Genomic DNA, 15,131 nt, shown 5'->3' with positions numbered 1-15,131 from the left:
TGCCTAAGACCTATAGCAAGGTTAAATAAAAGGAAAAAATAATAAGGTAATAGATCCAAAGTAGTATCCACTCCTAAAGTTGTCCTAAAGACAACTCCAAAATCAATTTGCCATCACAAATCAAAAAGAACACAAGAAATATGACATCCTTTATTCTCCATGTTGCATACCAACAATTCTGGCCAGATCACTGCAGCATATATCATGTTCATGTATGTGATTTTGTGTGTGAGTGAATGAAATTTATAAGACAGCAAGTTTGAGTCGGTAAAATTAGCTTGTTTAGAGATTTTGGAAATACTTATTACTTTCCTTACTATAAGATCGTTCACTGAGTCATACTAATACTTCCCTACTATGCCTAGCACAAGATGGTTAAGACAATGTATGTTATCATGAATATACGTTTAGCACAGTACCTAGTTCTGAAAGTTAATAGTAAAATCATTTCAGAGTAAAGTGATTTGATGTGAAAGGTGGTTTGCATGTCACAGTTGTGTCTGAGGCCACAAAATACACTTAGCAGTCTGCATAAAACAGCTCATTTCATTGGATTTTTTCTGTAACAGCTCTAAAGATGTCTTTTTTGAGATGCTATTGTTCCACTTATGTTTCATGAAAATCAAATACATTAGATATTTCCCATTAGGGTGATACAGGTTGCTAGTGACTTCACTCTCATAAGAATTAATTCCAAAGAAATCTGCTTATTTCATTTTTTTTTTTTAATATATAAGCATATTTGCACAGTCTTTCTCCATCAGCTTAGCCCTTTGTGCTCATTCACTTCTGATTAAAACAAATTTTTCTTGAGAATTTCCCAAAAGAGCAACTGCTTTCAAATACTTCTGAATGTTTATGGAACCTCAGCAACAACAGATGCTGAAGGAAAATTCTTAAATCATCTTAGAGAGAAATTATTCTGGTCACTTTAGTTACTGTCAAGAGAAGGAAATCAACACCAAGCTGAACTTAATCATGAGCTTTATATAAATAGCTCACAAATGAAATGATAAAGGAAATCAAACAACAAAATTTGAAATTCAAGCTCTAACTACTTGTCTTCAGCTTGTGAGAAAAGAACTCAAGACTTTGAAAATTTAGGACAATTTCTAGGACCATATTCTCTCATGTTGACTGGTATCTGACTTAGTGATACCAATTTAAGATCTGCAGACTTCACAACAGGGAAGTTGAATAGAATTTGCCTTAGAAGTCCAACTTTTCAAAGTAAGGAAAAGTAAAGTTTCAAGAATCAAAAATACTAATAAGTACTCATGCTTATTTCACGCTGTACCTCTGTTTCTGCTGCATGGGCTGTTGTCTCATAGCCATGTATTGCATGTCTTCTTGTAGTCGATTAAGAGGAGAGTCTGGCTTGACGCGAATCCCATAATAATGATATTTGGAATTCCCCCTTTATGAAAAAACAAGAAGAAAACAACGAACAAAAACATTAGTTTTATGCAGATATATCTCATTTACTTTACAGTTTACCTTGCCTGTAAAGCAACACTTGAAAATTAGGTCTGGCCCTCATTTCACACCTGTTGTAATTCTACCAGTTTTGGGAAATTAGTTCACTTCCTTAAACAAGTATTTTCCAACACTTTACACTTGGAATCCACTTGAATAAAAAAAGTGAAATACATATAATTTATCTAGCCACAGGGAAAGAATTCTTAGAATTTCTGAACAGAATGCTGTATTTTATTTATGCCTGCAGTACGTATATCAAAATTAAAACACACAAACACAAAAGATCACGAAAAATAAAAATATTATAACTTATGGAAATACATGTTTTATATTAAGATACAGAACTGACAGAAGAAGAATTATAATGTTTAAACACTAATTTTGTTTGTTTACAGAACAGCAAACAAGTCTCTTGTTTACAGTATTATTATTAATTTCTATTATAATTTGGGATTTCATTAACTCAACCTAGTTCCAAGTCTTCTGGTCCGTAATCCCATGAAGATTGACCGTATGAGTTTTCCAAAGGAGGCAGCATTGACTGGATCCAACTTGTGCTCCTGACAGTGTCGTAAGTAATGGTTGTAAAGGGTACTTCTTGGGAGACTCACTCCTTCTGCAGTTTCATAGTTGTCTAAAAGCCATTGGAGCTGCATCAAATACAAAAGAGCAAAAAAAGTAAATTCAGTATTACTTTACTAACAAAATCTTAATCATACAATATAAACTTAAAAAATTTTTGAGACCACTTTTCAGGTCTGTTAAACAATGACTTTGTTCTTCAAATAAACAGAGATTCAAAAGATTGTCCTGTAGCTAGCCTTTCTTTCGGAGATCCTCAAAATTAGCAAGAAATAGTAGAACTCATTGCCATGTGACCTCAAGTTAAATCAATACTTCCTACACTATTTTTGATTCAGTACCACAAACCAACACTTGATAAAATTATGCATACTTTGGAGACAAAAACTGTAAAGAAATAATCATAAATATAATACATATAAACCGAAAAAAACAAATTCCTTCAATGAATAATAGTTACTTAATATATCTGTAAACCTAGAATATTACACTCTTTGTCATATGTTAGAAAACACTGTAACATTTAGCTGAATAGGATCTGAATAATCATAGATAGGATTATGAATAGGATTATGAATACCCATAGATACAAAAAGGAAGAAACTATTGTATATAGACCAAACAGAATATAGAAAATAGCTGGTACACCTATGAAGTATTATGAGCGCAATTCCTTTCAACTGTAGCCTATTTGATTTTCAGGAGGGACAGAACAAGATTCTTAGACAAGTATTAATCTTTGCATGTAATTACGACAGGTAATTTTGGAAACATGCAAGAAAACACTTTTTATATAACATCACTGGACCTTACGGATAGTGCACATGCATAAAACATACACAACTGTCACTAACTTATAAAAAAGTAGAAAGGACGCCTCAGTCATGCCAACTTTAACACGATAGGAGAATGACAAAATAAATCAGAAACAGGTTAAGGTCATATTTAAATTCTACTGTTTCAGGATTTTTGGCACGTTGATCTTTCCCTGAGCTTTTTCTGGTACTCACCAGGGTTTTGGTTCCTTGGATTTCTCCTTTAATTTCAGTTTGAATGATCCACAAATTTTATTTTCTATTGATTTTTTTTGCCAATTTTCCTCAATATTTACATCAAAATAATGTAGCATAAGCTACATTATTACATAAGCTTGCTAGGCTCAAGGTTCTTACCAAAACTCTGGATTTAGTTTGAGCATCCAGTGAAAACTCAAGCCAAGGACATTACATCTTCAAGCTTTGCAACTGAATTTTATTCTGATGAGCTAGATACTCACGTATATATAATAATTTTCAGTTTAGTTTAGTAAAGCAGTAACTAGTGGGACTAAAATATGAACTATTAAGCCACGCTAAAAGATACAAAAGGTTTATGAGTTATTTAGTACGTTGGTCTGCAGGATTATTTGCTCGTAGCATACTACACGAACTGTGTTCCATCAGTGTTCCATGTAATTTGTCATTCAAAGAATATGTATACCAATATTTTAGTGTGCATTATTCACGAAATATGTCTCAGCCCTAGCTGTTTCATTATTGCAAAATCATTACATATTAAAATATAGGTTATAACAAATACAGTGAACTGTCAGTTTTGTTTTAATCACAATATGCCATTTATGAGACAAATTTACTTTAGACCTTTCAAACACTATTTCCATTCTTTCTTTTAACAGGAAACATGCCCATAAGTTTTCTCCGTTTCTGAACATAAGCTCTAGACAAGCATACAGAAGTAAGATCTAACAGGTCCCAATATGGGAAAATTTAGCTCAGTTTGTAGGTAATTTTACATTTCAGACAGACAAAATGAAAAAGTGCAGTTCATCATCTTTGTTTAATCTTTCATATCATTACTTTAAAAGTCTTAACATTCACAAATGTCTTTCAAATTGAGTATTTCTCATGTTGAAATAAAGCTGAAGAAAAAAATATAACCATAAACATTAACCTTTACCTGAATGTATTAAGGTAATTTTACTAATGACCAGACACAAGCATCTCTATGCTTAGAAACAAAGGTACTTACAACTTTCAACTGTTGCATTTTATTGCTACTAAACAAAACAGATAAGTAACATGAAATATCCCTATTTTTTCCCCAAAGGGAAAAACTGATCGACAAACAAAAACACTATTTCACAATTAAATTCAATATGTAGTATTGAAGATGTTTTCTTCCAGGTGGTTTATAACCTATTAGGACACTTTAACTGCACTTTATTAATGATCTGAATTTCTAACATGTAATTTTAACCATAACCTGCATAATCCAACACTTGGAAAGTAAAACCATAGATAAGCAGAAAAAAGCGATTTGGGCTCTAGAGTGAAGCTAATTTAGTAGCAAAGGCTTGAAATAATTACTTGCTAGATTACAGCCTCGAAGAAAAGGGCAGCTCATACATAATTTTAAAAGGAAAATATCTGCAAACATTATAAATCTATTCTAAACAATCTTTAAAAAACATATTTTACCCAAGATACAATTCTAAAACTGAACTGTTCAGCTTTTAAAGATGGTAATTATGAAAAGCTTAAACACTCATTCTAAAGTGACTCTAATAAAGCCACAATGTTTATAAAATATTAGATTAAAACATTAGATTATCAACTAATCAAGTAAGTCAATTTCATGCAGAAAGAGATCAGTAAAGCAAACAGAAGAGAAATACCAAATTTCTAAAAAAACACCTAGCCTTTAATTTAGGCAACAAAATTCCAGAAAAACTGATAGAGTTATAACAGTGTATAAATCCCAAATGTTGAACTAATAATATTTGACTGTCCTACAGATTTTCCCGCAAATTAATAATTCATTTGTAAAGTAAAAGTTAATAGTAATTAAATCCACAGGAATATTATCCTAAAACCCCAAAATATTGCTTTAAAAATAGGCAAAATACCCAGTAAGTTTGATCTATTTTTCATTAACTTATCCTTATCTGAGTAATTTTGAAAAACCATTCAAAGTAGTCAAGAAAGAAATATCATGATAAGGCTAGCATAATAGGAAGATGCATATCTCACTATTAGGAACATATTTTAAAGAGTGTATAACACAGAGAATGAAAGGACTCCAGCTTTCTGGGATAGGACAGCTTATTTTATAATTTGCCCTGGTTTTAACACCAAATTTCTGGACTTTATAATGTGATGAAATACACACTTATTAACACTTCAGGGGTTCAAGTCTCAATTTAATTTCTTTCTCCTTGCCAAAAAAGTTACGGTCTCTTTAACCATGACATTTAAATATTTTTGATATTATTAGGCTATTTTATCATTAAAATAATTCTCTTGTAAACATCAAAGGTGGATTCTAGAAGTCCTTCTGTACACTTTGTTTAATTGCAACTCTTGCAACTTCAGCATTTTCTAAAAAATACTCACTTCCAATATATGTTAATGACTCCTGCTGTCTTTGTCTATCACAATGGAAAATTTCCACAAAACAATTCTAGTTTTAAACTCCAGATTATCATACTCATACAGGAAAAAAATGAAACATCCAAACGAAAAACCTGCTAATACATATATTTTTATTAGATTTCTGAGTGACAGCGACTGTCATACTCTTACATTAATACAATAGACCAAACTTAAATTTCTACAGGAATTTGAAAATATATACATAGTTAGCCAAGCTGAGAAGCAAAAAGGAGGCAATACAAACACAAACTAAACCAGGAAAAATTACAGTGCTAGTTATATTAATAGAAGAAAATTATTGCAAGAAAGACCAGCAACTCACATAAAATTATTATTTATGTAACAAATCTAAAATTAACTTTTTGCCTTTTTCCTTTACCTCAAAATTATATTTCATGTTCTTATCATTATATTTGGAAATCATCTTTTTACATGAATATCTTCTACACTCTTATATGTAAAATTCTTATGTATAGGATTTGCAAAATAAGAATAAAGCAAAAGGTAACAGAAAAGACATACATATGTAATTCACGCTATATGTTAAGACTATTTTAATTTTTTTCCAGGTCATCAACATGGATCTTCAGCATTCTTAAGTCATTTCAGAATAAACAAACACCAAAAAAAATAACCTGAAGATATGACTTGCTCTAGTTATTTGACTCTTCTCCTTCACATGCCCCTAAATTAGTCTGGGTACACAGACTCTTTCTTGTAGACAATTTTATTTAAAAGATCAAAACCTAGATAATTAAGGAATATTTGAACATTATTTTGACATTTATACTATAATCTGCAAAGCAGACAATGTGTTAACTTTTCTTAACACAGGCACAGAACCTAGGAAACAGATACACTATGCAGAGTAAGGATATTTAATTTTACAAAATAAAGCCATGGGAGATGTAGCATAAGATTACAAGCGCCTAAGACAAGAAGATTAAGAGTAAAAAGTAGTAATAAAATAAAACAAACATTAGAAGCAGACTAAGCATGCAGAACAAGCAAAAGAGAGTGTACGTGAAGAAGAGACAACTTACATGGCTGTTGAGAAGAGAGCTTCTGTGAGTGGACAGACCATCAGACTTTTGCAGTGTCTCAATCGCCATTTCAATCTGATAATAGATTGTCATTAAAAAAGGACTCAAGACAAGATAGTAAAAAAGGCTGATAAGAGAAATTTTGACAGATTGCTCAAAGATAAAAAGAAATATCTACTTAATCCCTGACTAGGGGATGTGGGGTACCAAAAAGTTTCATTTCAAAGTCTCAGTGAAGGCAAACTGCCCCAATGAAGCCAGAAGGGCATTTTGCTATCCTCAGTGTAATCCTTATTATACCTTTCTCCCTGCTCAGGAAATTAAAAAAGTAGATGTACTGAAATATTAAAAAAAGAGTGACTGAGCAAAATAAAAATTAATAAAACAATCCGAAATGCAATTTTAAGGCCTCCACATATTTTTCCTCCTGCTGCATCAGAAAGACCTGTGTACAGCTTGAATTGAATTAGAAATTAAATTTCTACTCTCTGCAGTCACAGAATGAAATCTCTACACCAAATAATTTTGTAGGTTTTCTGACATTAGCTTCAACGAGACAAGGTACCACTGAGTGAGTACTCTTTGAGTATTCCCAGCTCTCCAACTAAACGGAAATTTGGGGATTATACAGAAAGCAGGATCCGGCCTTTAAGAAAAAAAAATCTGATTGGTTCACAATAGTTTCGTCCTGTAGAATATGAACAATACCAACAATATATATTAATATCACTCCTAATGCAAATGTATAAAGAGAACATACTCAGACTCGCTCTCTTCTCTCTGAATTTTAATGCATCTTTTGATCAGCTCCTCAATGACAGTGTTAAAGAGGAGAATCAGAACATAACTGGGGAGCTAGACTAGCAAAAACAACATCGAAAATGATAGAGACAAGGGTATGTGCAGTAAAAAAGTCACATAATTAATTAACTACATTAAGTGGTAAAAACAAAAGCAATAGAAAAAGCCAACTGAACTTTCAGAACAACTTATCATTCTCCCTGTAGACAGTTTTTAATGAACCTTCCACACCCTAGTTTAAATATCTCAGTATTATCCAAAGATTTTAGTAGTGTACTTTATCAGTATGAGCTGAATTGATTCTAAATACAGTAGAAACTGAAAAATAGTTCAGTTTATTTGAATTTACTGCACATACAAAATTGGTTTCTTCCTTTTTAATGGGGAACTGACTAGTATTTTTACTGTAGTAACTGTCAACAAAAAAGGAATTATTTCTCATTTCTTTCTTGAAGTTGTTTAATATAGGCTATACAAGCCTTTCTATAAAAAATATGCTATTGAAAACATATTATTACTGTATGAAAAACCCTGCACTGACATGGCAAAACAATTCTTTTAATAACTTGTTTTCTTCTTGCTTCAGAGGAAAATACAGTACAGCATTCAATTATACAGAAAAGAAAAAAATAGAAAATCATGCACTATAATAAAAACTATAACCTTAAAATTTCATCATAGTAAGATCACTTCATTATATACTACAGCCACCTTAACATGACACTACAATCAAACAACAAAGAACATATACACATTTCAATCCTAATTCTGAATCTAAGTCACTGCTCGACAATACTTTGTTTACAGCAGTACTACAAGACTAAAGTGACATCTCCTGCTGCTCATTACTGCTATTGCACTACCGTCTCATTTTGCTGCAGTAATTTGTTGTAGCTTTGTTCAAAGAAACAATCCATTAAAAATATTAATATTTTTACTGCTGGGAGTGCTGGTGGATGACAAGTTGACCACGAGCCAGCAATGTGCCCTTGTAGCCAAGAAGGCTAATGGTCTCCTGGGGTGCATTAGGAAGACTGTTGCCAGCAGGTCGAGGGAGGTGATCCTGCCCCTCTACTCAGCCCTGGGGAGGCCTCATCTCGAGTCCTGTGTCCAGTTCTGGGCTCCCCAGGACAAGAAAGACATGGAGCTGCTGATTATATAGGTCTTGAAAGAGAATTAGGAGGTCAATTCTGCTTCTTAAATGAAAAATAAAATCATTATTGCATAATCTATGGCTGAATTGAGTATTTTGAACCAAGACTGGATAAGGCGTCTAATCAGTAAACATAGAAAATCTGAATATATAATGTTAAGTACTGAAAATGCTGAGTACTGAAGTACTCAGGACAGGTGCTTTCCTTTCTTTTCATTCCATTTTTGTTCTTTAATTTACAGGTGCCTTGACCCAAGCCATTCGCAATTTTGCAAAAAGCCTTGAAGGTTGGCTTTCAAATGCATGAACAATATTCCATAGAGGATGATACAAACCAAGGTAAATAACCATAGGCACTAGTACAAGCTGGGGGCTGACCTTCTGGAGAGCAGCTCTGCAGAGAAAGACCTGGGAGTGCTGGTAGATGACGAGTTGACCATGAGTCAGCAATGTGCCCTTGTGGCCAAGAAGGCTAATGGTCTCCTGGGGTGCTTTAGGAAGACTGTTGCCAGCAGGTCGACAGAGGTGATCCTACCCCTCTACTCAGCCCTGGGGAGGCCTCATCTCGAGTCCTGTGTCCAGTTCTGGGCTCCCCAGGACAAGAGAGACATGGAGCTACTAGAGAGAGTCCAGCGTAGGGCTGCAAAGATGATGAGAGGGCTGGAGCACCTGCCCTATGAGGAACAGCTGTGGGAGCGGGGCCTGTTTAGCCTGGAGAAGAGAAGACTGAGGGGGGATCTTATCAATGTGTACAAGTATCTGAAGGGAGGGTGTCAAGGGGACGGGGACAAACTCTTTTCGGTTGTCCCATGTGACAGGACAAGAGGCAATGGGCAGAAATTGAAGCACAGGAAGTTCTGCCTGAATGTGAGGGGGAATGTCTTCATTGTGAGAGTGACGGAGCACTGGAACAGGTTGCCCAGAGAGGTTGTGGAGTCTCCTTCTCTGGAGATCTTCAAGGCCCACCTGGATGCAACCCTGTCTACCGTGCTCTTCTTTAGCAGGGGGGTGTTGGACTAGATGATCTCCGGAGGTCCCTTCCAACCTTACCGATTCTATGGTTCATCAATCATCATAAACCATATAAGCTCTCCACTCACTGCTGCAGAAATTTATCCTAGTTCAGTGCAACTTGGGCAGATCTAAAAGAGAATGAATTTAAAAGTGAAGTGAACATGGATGTTTTGTATTAACATGAATTATTATTTCTGGTAGTCAGCACTGTGCACAAACAATCTTCTTATTTCTGCCCCAAAAATGTGGTGTAATTAATGGAGGGGGAAAAGGTTGACAATACCAACTAAAGACATTGCATCCTGATAATGCAGTTTTTGTAGAAGTATTGTAATTATTTTTAGAACAAAAAATTATATAAAAATGTTTAAAAATCCATAGTCAGATTCTAAACTGGAGTGGTTGTCTGTTGAAAAATAGTTTGAGATGAGATTTTATTTATTAATCTCTTTCCTGGTAGAGGAACTCTTTTGTTCTCCATTCTCAAATTCTAGTAATTTTCAGCAGAATTTTCATTCAGCATAAAATGAACTGTCTAAGATCAAACTGGAGATACGTAGGTTTTTATGCTACAAATTAATACTAGATCATCTAGTCTGACCTCATACACTGACTGGCAAGTCATTTTTACTCAAGGCTTCTTCCACTGAACATAGTAACGTGTTTTGTGAAAAAAAGCATCTGTTTTTCCAGATTCCGGAAGATAGATAATCTTTTTCTATTTCTTCTTTGAAATAATGTATAGCAAATGTTAATCATTACCACTGCTAAAAACATAGGTCAGGTATGGATATAGTAAGGGATGGGAAGATTAGAAGATTGGAGATCTTTGCCTTTATGAAACTCTGTCTCCCAAGACCTTTCTCCCTGCTTCAGTTTTTGCTTCACAGTTGTGGAGCATCATGGCTTCTCCTACGTTCTTTTGAACAAGAAGTCTTGGTGTTGCAGTATTGCCAGAATGTGTTTATGTCTCTCTGTGCCCTTTTGGTCCCCTTGTTGCTCCATTTTATGTTTTGAGTTGGAACTGCACCCTTTCATGAGGTGAGGAGTATGAGCAAAGAGGAGAATGACTTGAGGAGGGACTGAGACCATCTAAGGCTACCCTGTCTGCCTTCATGTCTTACTTGTTTCTCTTCTGATTTAGTCTGGCTTCAGCTTTCAGTTATAGTATTTTTGTGTGGCTCTGCATAAAACAGTATGTTGCACCTGATAATTTGTTTCCACTTTTGGCATTTAAACATTTATTCTTTTGTTTATATATTAGAAGTCAAGATGGATTTCAATTGTTGATAAAATGTGTCCTAGAAAATACAATGACTTTTTTGAACCTGAGGTACTCAAAATATGTGGCTTTGAATCTCTAAGAGGAATTTCTATTTATTCCTTTTATTTTCTTCTTCCATTTAGTCTTCTCATTTCCATTTCTTTCATTTGAAAATGCATAAGCTGGATGCCAGCTGACTTTCCACTGACATTCTCATAACAGTCCATTTCTCAATAGCACAGTGACTTTCAATAGGAGTGGATATTCTCCTTCTACTTAAATATCTGTGTGTTCTAAAATTGCAAGCCGATATCTCTCTGGCTTTATCTTGCCTAAATTTTTCAGAATTATTTTTAACAATCATATGAACTCAACTTTCCTTTTAGTTTCCAAGTTCTGATTTTCTGATGGTGCAGACTCCTGAGGAAATACATGATTTTTCCCATATGTTTGCAGAGTTAGATGGAGTGTGCATGTTCTCAAAATCTTTTCATAAATTTGATGAGAGATTTGTTCTTTTAAGGATTTGCACCAAGTACAGAGAAACAGCCATATAAAAATCCAGTAATCAGTTTAGAATCTCTTTGTATAAGTAAATAATAGAATAATAAAGAGACAATATATAATAGTGGTTGACATCTAGAAAAACAAGGGAAAGGGTGGAATTGTGCATTTTGGCCATCTTTTAGAAACCTCCAGAAAGGAAAATAAAAACGGACAACAAATTGTCTTTTGAAAATTTTGTGAGGCAAAAATTATCTCACCTAAACTCCAAACATTTTGGATTCGTACTGACCTGTGGACATTATGGGTGCTTTTGCCCCCTATTGTGGGCCCTTGGCATACGTAAATGTGTGCTTTTGCTTGCTATATTAGCCCTTTATATTCTCCTGTAATCAAAAGAGAACATATTATATTCACTAGCCAGTGTTCATGTTATATACATCCAGACTTCTGCATTGATCAATAGTTGCTATGTATATTTTATTATTATATTGTTTTTATGAATAAGTCAACATAGGGAAGAATTCTAAGCTTTTAAGGTTTAATAGTATTCTTTTGAAGATGGCATATGTAAAGTACCAGGCTTATTTTATATATTTTTATGTTCTTCTCTTTCTGTTTATTTAATTTTTTTTTGTTTCAACAGACTTGAAATAGTAATTTTAACTCCATCTTCCTATTACTGTTTCATTCTCTTTAGCAAAATTTTATACAACCTACTATACGTTCTGCTACAACTATGTCTATCATGAGTAATGTGATTCTTTCAATTTTAATTTTCCTAGCTATAAAAGCTGGACCTCAGTTTTCTTAATCATGGTCACTACTGTTTTTTTCAAGCCTCTTTGTTCCTTGGCGAGCTTATCTAACCGACTCAACCCTCTGGCAAGAGTTTCAGAGAGTAATACGACATACATGAATACTCTGTCCTGAAACAGAATTGAAAGCCACTGCAATTAATACATCTTAGTGGCACCCTAAAGAATGAAAGCCTCATGCTTTCAAAAGCTCAGAGTCCATTTATTGTGTAAAGTATGGTTAATACTGTGATGTGTGTACATCTTATTTAGGTAAGCACAGTTGTCACATGTACCCAACTTAGCTGGCTCTACCAAATTACTCTTTCTAGTACACATATGATGAATTAGTAATTCCTTCATAACGAAGCATATGATTAAAATTTCTTTAGAATTTCATTTTGTTTAAAGCCTGAAAGGACAAACCTTTCAAAATGTTTAAAAGGCGTTGTGAATGGTAGGTGCCTGTGGAGACAGAGACAGGATCTTTTTGAACATGATACAATAGATAAACTGAATTTTAAGATATTACCTAAAACTACCTGCTTTACTGCCAGTGAATAGTGGTTTTCAGATGCAACAGATTCAAAATAAATTGTAGAATATCCAGATTAATTGTGAAATCTCAAGAGATTAAACTTCTGATTATTTTTTTCTTATGTCCTAACCTCCTCAGAACAATTTAATTAAATATGTTGTGTTAATTAATTTAATCATGAATAAATCAATATTTCTTTTGCCAGTAAGTCTTAGGCAGGCAGTTTTTCAAAATGAGTTTGGGATTGTTATTTGCTACATCTATGCTATAGACATCTGAGACTCTGTTTATCTAGTAACATGTTAATGAACAGTAAACATAAACTAACAGCAGCAGTTAATAACTTTCAAATCTGTAGATCACATAAAGACTGAACTTAGTAGGATACAAGTAGCATACACAGTGATCAGAAAGTTAAGTTCTTTAACCCCAGAGAAGTACCCTTAATCATTATCTTGTCAGAGTATTGATCAGTACTTTAGTTGACTAATCAAGTAAACTGAGAGAGAAATCTAAAATCACATTTCTCATAGCGATTATGCTCTAGTTTAGCTATTATGCATTTTGGTCTAGTTTAGTCTATCCTGTATTTATATTTCTTTCTTTACTGATTATCATTCCCATTCATAGTGCAATTCTTAACATTGAGGTTGCTCTGACAATGTGCTGTCACACACCGATAATGTACATTTCAGCTATCAGTGAGAAGACTTCAATAAATAATGTTCTTCTGTGTTAATTAAGCATTTTTAAAAGAAGAATAGGAGAAATATATGAACTGATCATATAGTCAAATGTGTAATTTTTTTCTCATTTGACATTTCACATGTAAATGTAGTTAATTGTCTGCAATCTCTCACTGCAAGTATAGATCAGATTTCTCTGTAAAAAGTGCCTTTCTGATTGAGTGAAACTTTCTGAGCTTGGTGAAATAATTAATTTCTTTTAGTGTCAATGAATACTACTTAGCCTATGTTATGAGCAAGAGCAGACTAAAGATTGCAATGCTTTTAAAATCTTGAAAAATCTTGTTTTTGTATCTGGGGATTTATGGACACAGATTCATAGTTTTCAATGGCAAAATATATTAAAAAAAAAAATCCACAAAAATCCCCCAAAGAAAGAAACTGTTCTTTCATTTTGCCTGTAACATAAAACCATGAGGCACTGAAAGAGTATAGCAGTGAGGAATGCATTTCATCTAAGTGTCTTAGAATCATAGAATCGGTAAGGTTGGAAGGGACCTCCGGAGATCATCTAGTCCAACACCCCCCTGCTAAAGAAGAGCACGGTAGACAGGGTTGCATCCAGGTGGGCCTTGAAGATCTCCAGAGAAGGAGACTCCACAACCTCTCTGGGCAACCTGTTCCAGTGCTCCGTCACTCTCACAATGAAGACATTCCCCCTCACATTCAGGCAGAACTTCCTGTGCTTCAATTTCTGCCCATTGCCTCTTGTCCTGTCACATGGGACAACCGAAAAGAGTTTGTCCCCGTCCCCTTGACACCCTCCCTTCAGATACTCACACACATTGATAAGATCCCCCCTCAGTCTTCTCTTCTCCAGGCTAAACAGGCCCCGCTCCCACAGCCGTTCCTCATAGGGCAGGTGCTCCAGCCCTCTCATCATCTTTGCAGCCCTACGCTGGACTCTCTCTAGTAGCTCCATGTCTCTCTTGTCCTGGGGAGCCCAGAACTGGACACAGGACTCAAGATGAGGCCTCCCCAGGGCTGAGTAGAGGGGTAGGATCACCTCTGTCGACCTGCTGGCAACAGTTTTCTTAAAGCACCCCAGGAGACCATTAGCCTTCTTGGCCACAAGGGCATATTGCTGACTCATGGTCAATCCGTCATCTACCAGCACTCCTAGGTCTTTCTCTGCAGAGCTGCTCTCCAGAAGGTCAGCCCCCAGCTAGTACTGATGCCTAGGGTTATTTTTCCCTAGGTGCAGGACTCAGCATTTCCCCTTATTGAACTTCAAGATGTTCCTCTCCACCCAGCTCTCCAGCCTGTCCAGGTCTCTCTGAATGGCAGCACAGCCCTCTGGTGTATCAGCCACTCCTCCCAGCTTGGTAGCATCAGCAAACTTGCTGAGGAGGCTCTCTGTCCCCTCATCCAGGTCACTGATGAAAAAGTTGAACAGGATGGGACCCAGTACTGAGCCCTGGGGGACGCCACTAGCCATAGGCCTCCAACTAGACTCTGCGCCACTGATGAAAACCCTCTGAGCTCTGCCTTTCAGCCAGTTCTCAATCCACCTCACTGTCCACTCCTCTAACCCACAGTAATTGTAGATCAATTCTAAAGCTTGTTAGAAAAAATAGGCTAATAGATGAGAGCCTCTCACTGGCTGACATGCATAACAACACATTTATCACTAAATAACTATATAAATTTTTTAAAGTTATTGTATTTTGAAATACGTTCATTAGATCATTTGTATTTCAGAAAGAAGTTCTTAGGTATTTATTTATGGAAAATAAATATAAAGTAATTTAGATTTCACTAACAGTATGGCCATAAAAC

At 35.0% G+C, this 15,131-nt stretch overlaps 1 protein-coding gene across 3 annotated transcripts in view; it reads right to left on the bottom strand.

The window, feature by feature from the left end:
* Positions 1 to 15,131, bottom strand: part of RFX3 (regulatory factor X3) — a 121,438-nt gene that overhangs the window by 22,454 nt on the left and 83,853 nt on the right. For 2 of the 3 annotated variants that reach the window (XM_062599436.1, XM_062599437.1), the window contains exons 5-7: positions 6,536 to 6,610; positions 1,948 to 2,129; positions 1,298 to 1,417 (exon numbers count right to left, since the gene is read on the bottom strand). In XM_062599436.1, the coding sequence (XP_062455420.1) occupies positions 1,298 to 1,417; positions 1,948 to 2,129; positions 6,536 to 6,610 (377 nt within the window). The remainder of the gene's footprint in view (positions 1 to 1,297; positions 1,418 to 1,947; positions 2,130 to 6,535; positions 6,611 to 15,131) is intronic. The other variant, XM_062599438.1, reaches the window with a different exon arrangement.

The sequence above is a fragment of the Rhea pennata genome, chromosome Z (assembly GCF_028389875.1).
Source record: "Rhea pennata isolate bPtePen1 chromosome Z, bPtePen1.pri, whole genome shotgun sequence".
Lineage (NCBI taxonomy): Eukaryota > Metazoa > Chordata > Aves > Rheiformes > Rheidae > Rhea > Rhea pennata.
This window is presented reverse-complemented; position numbering and strand designations above follow the sequence as displayed.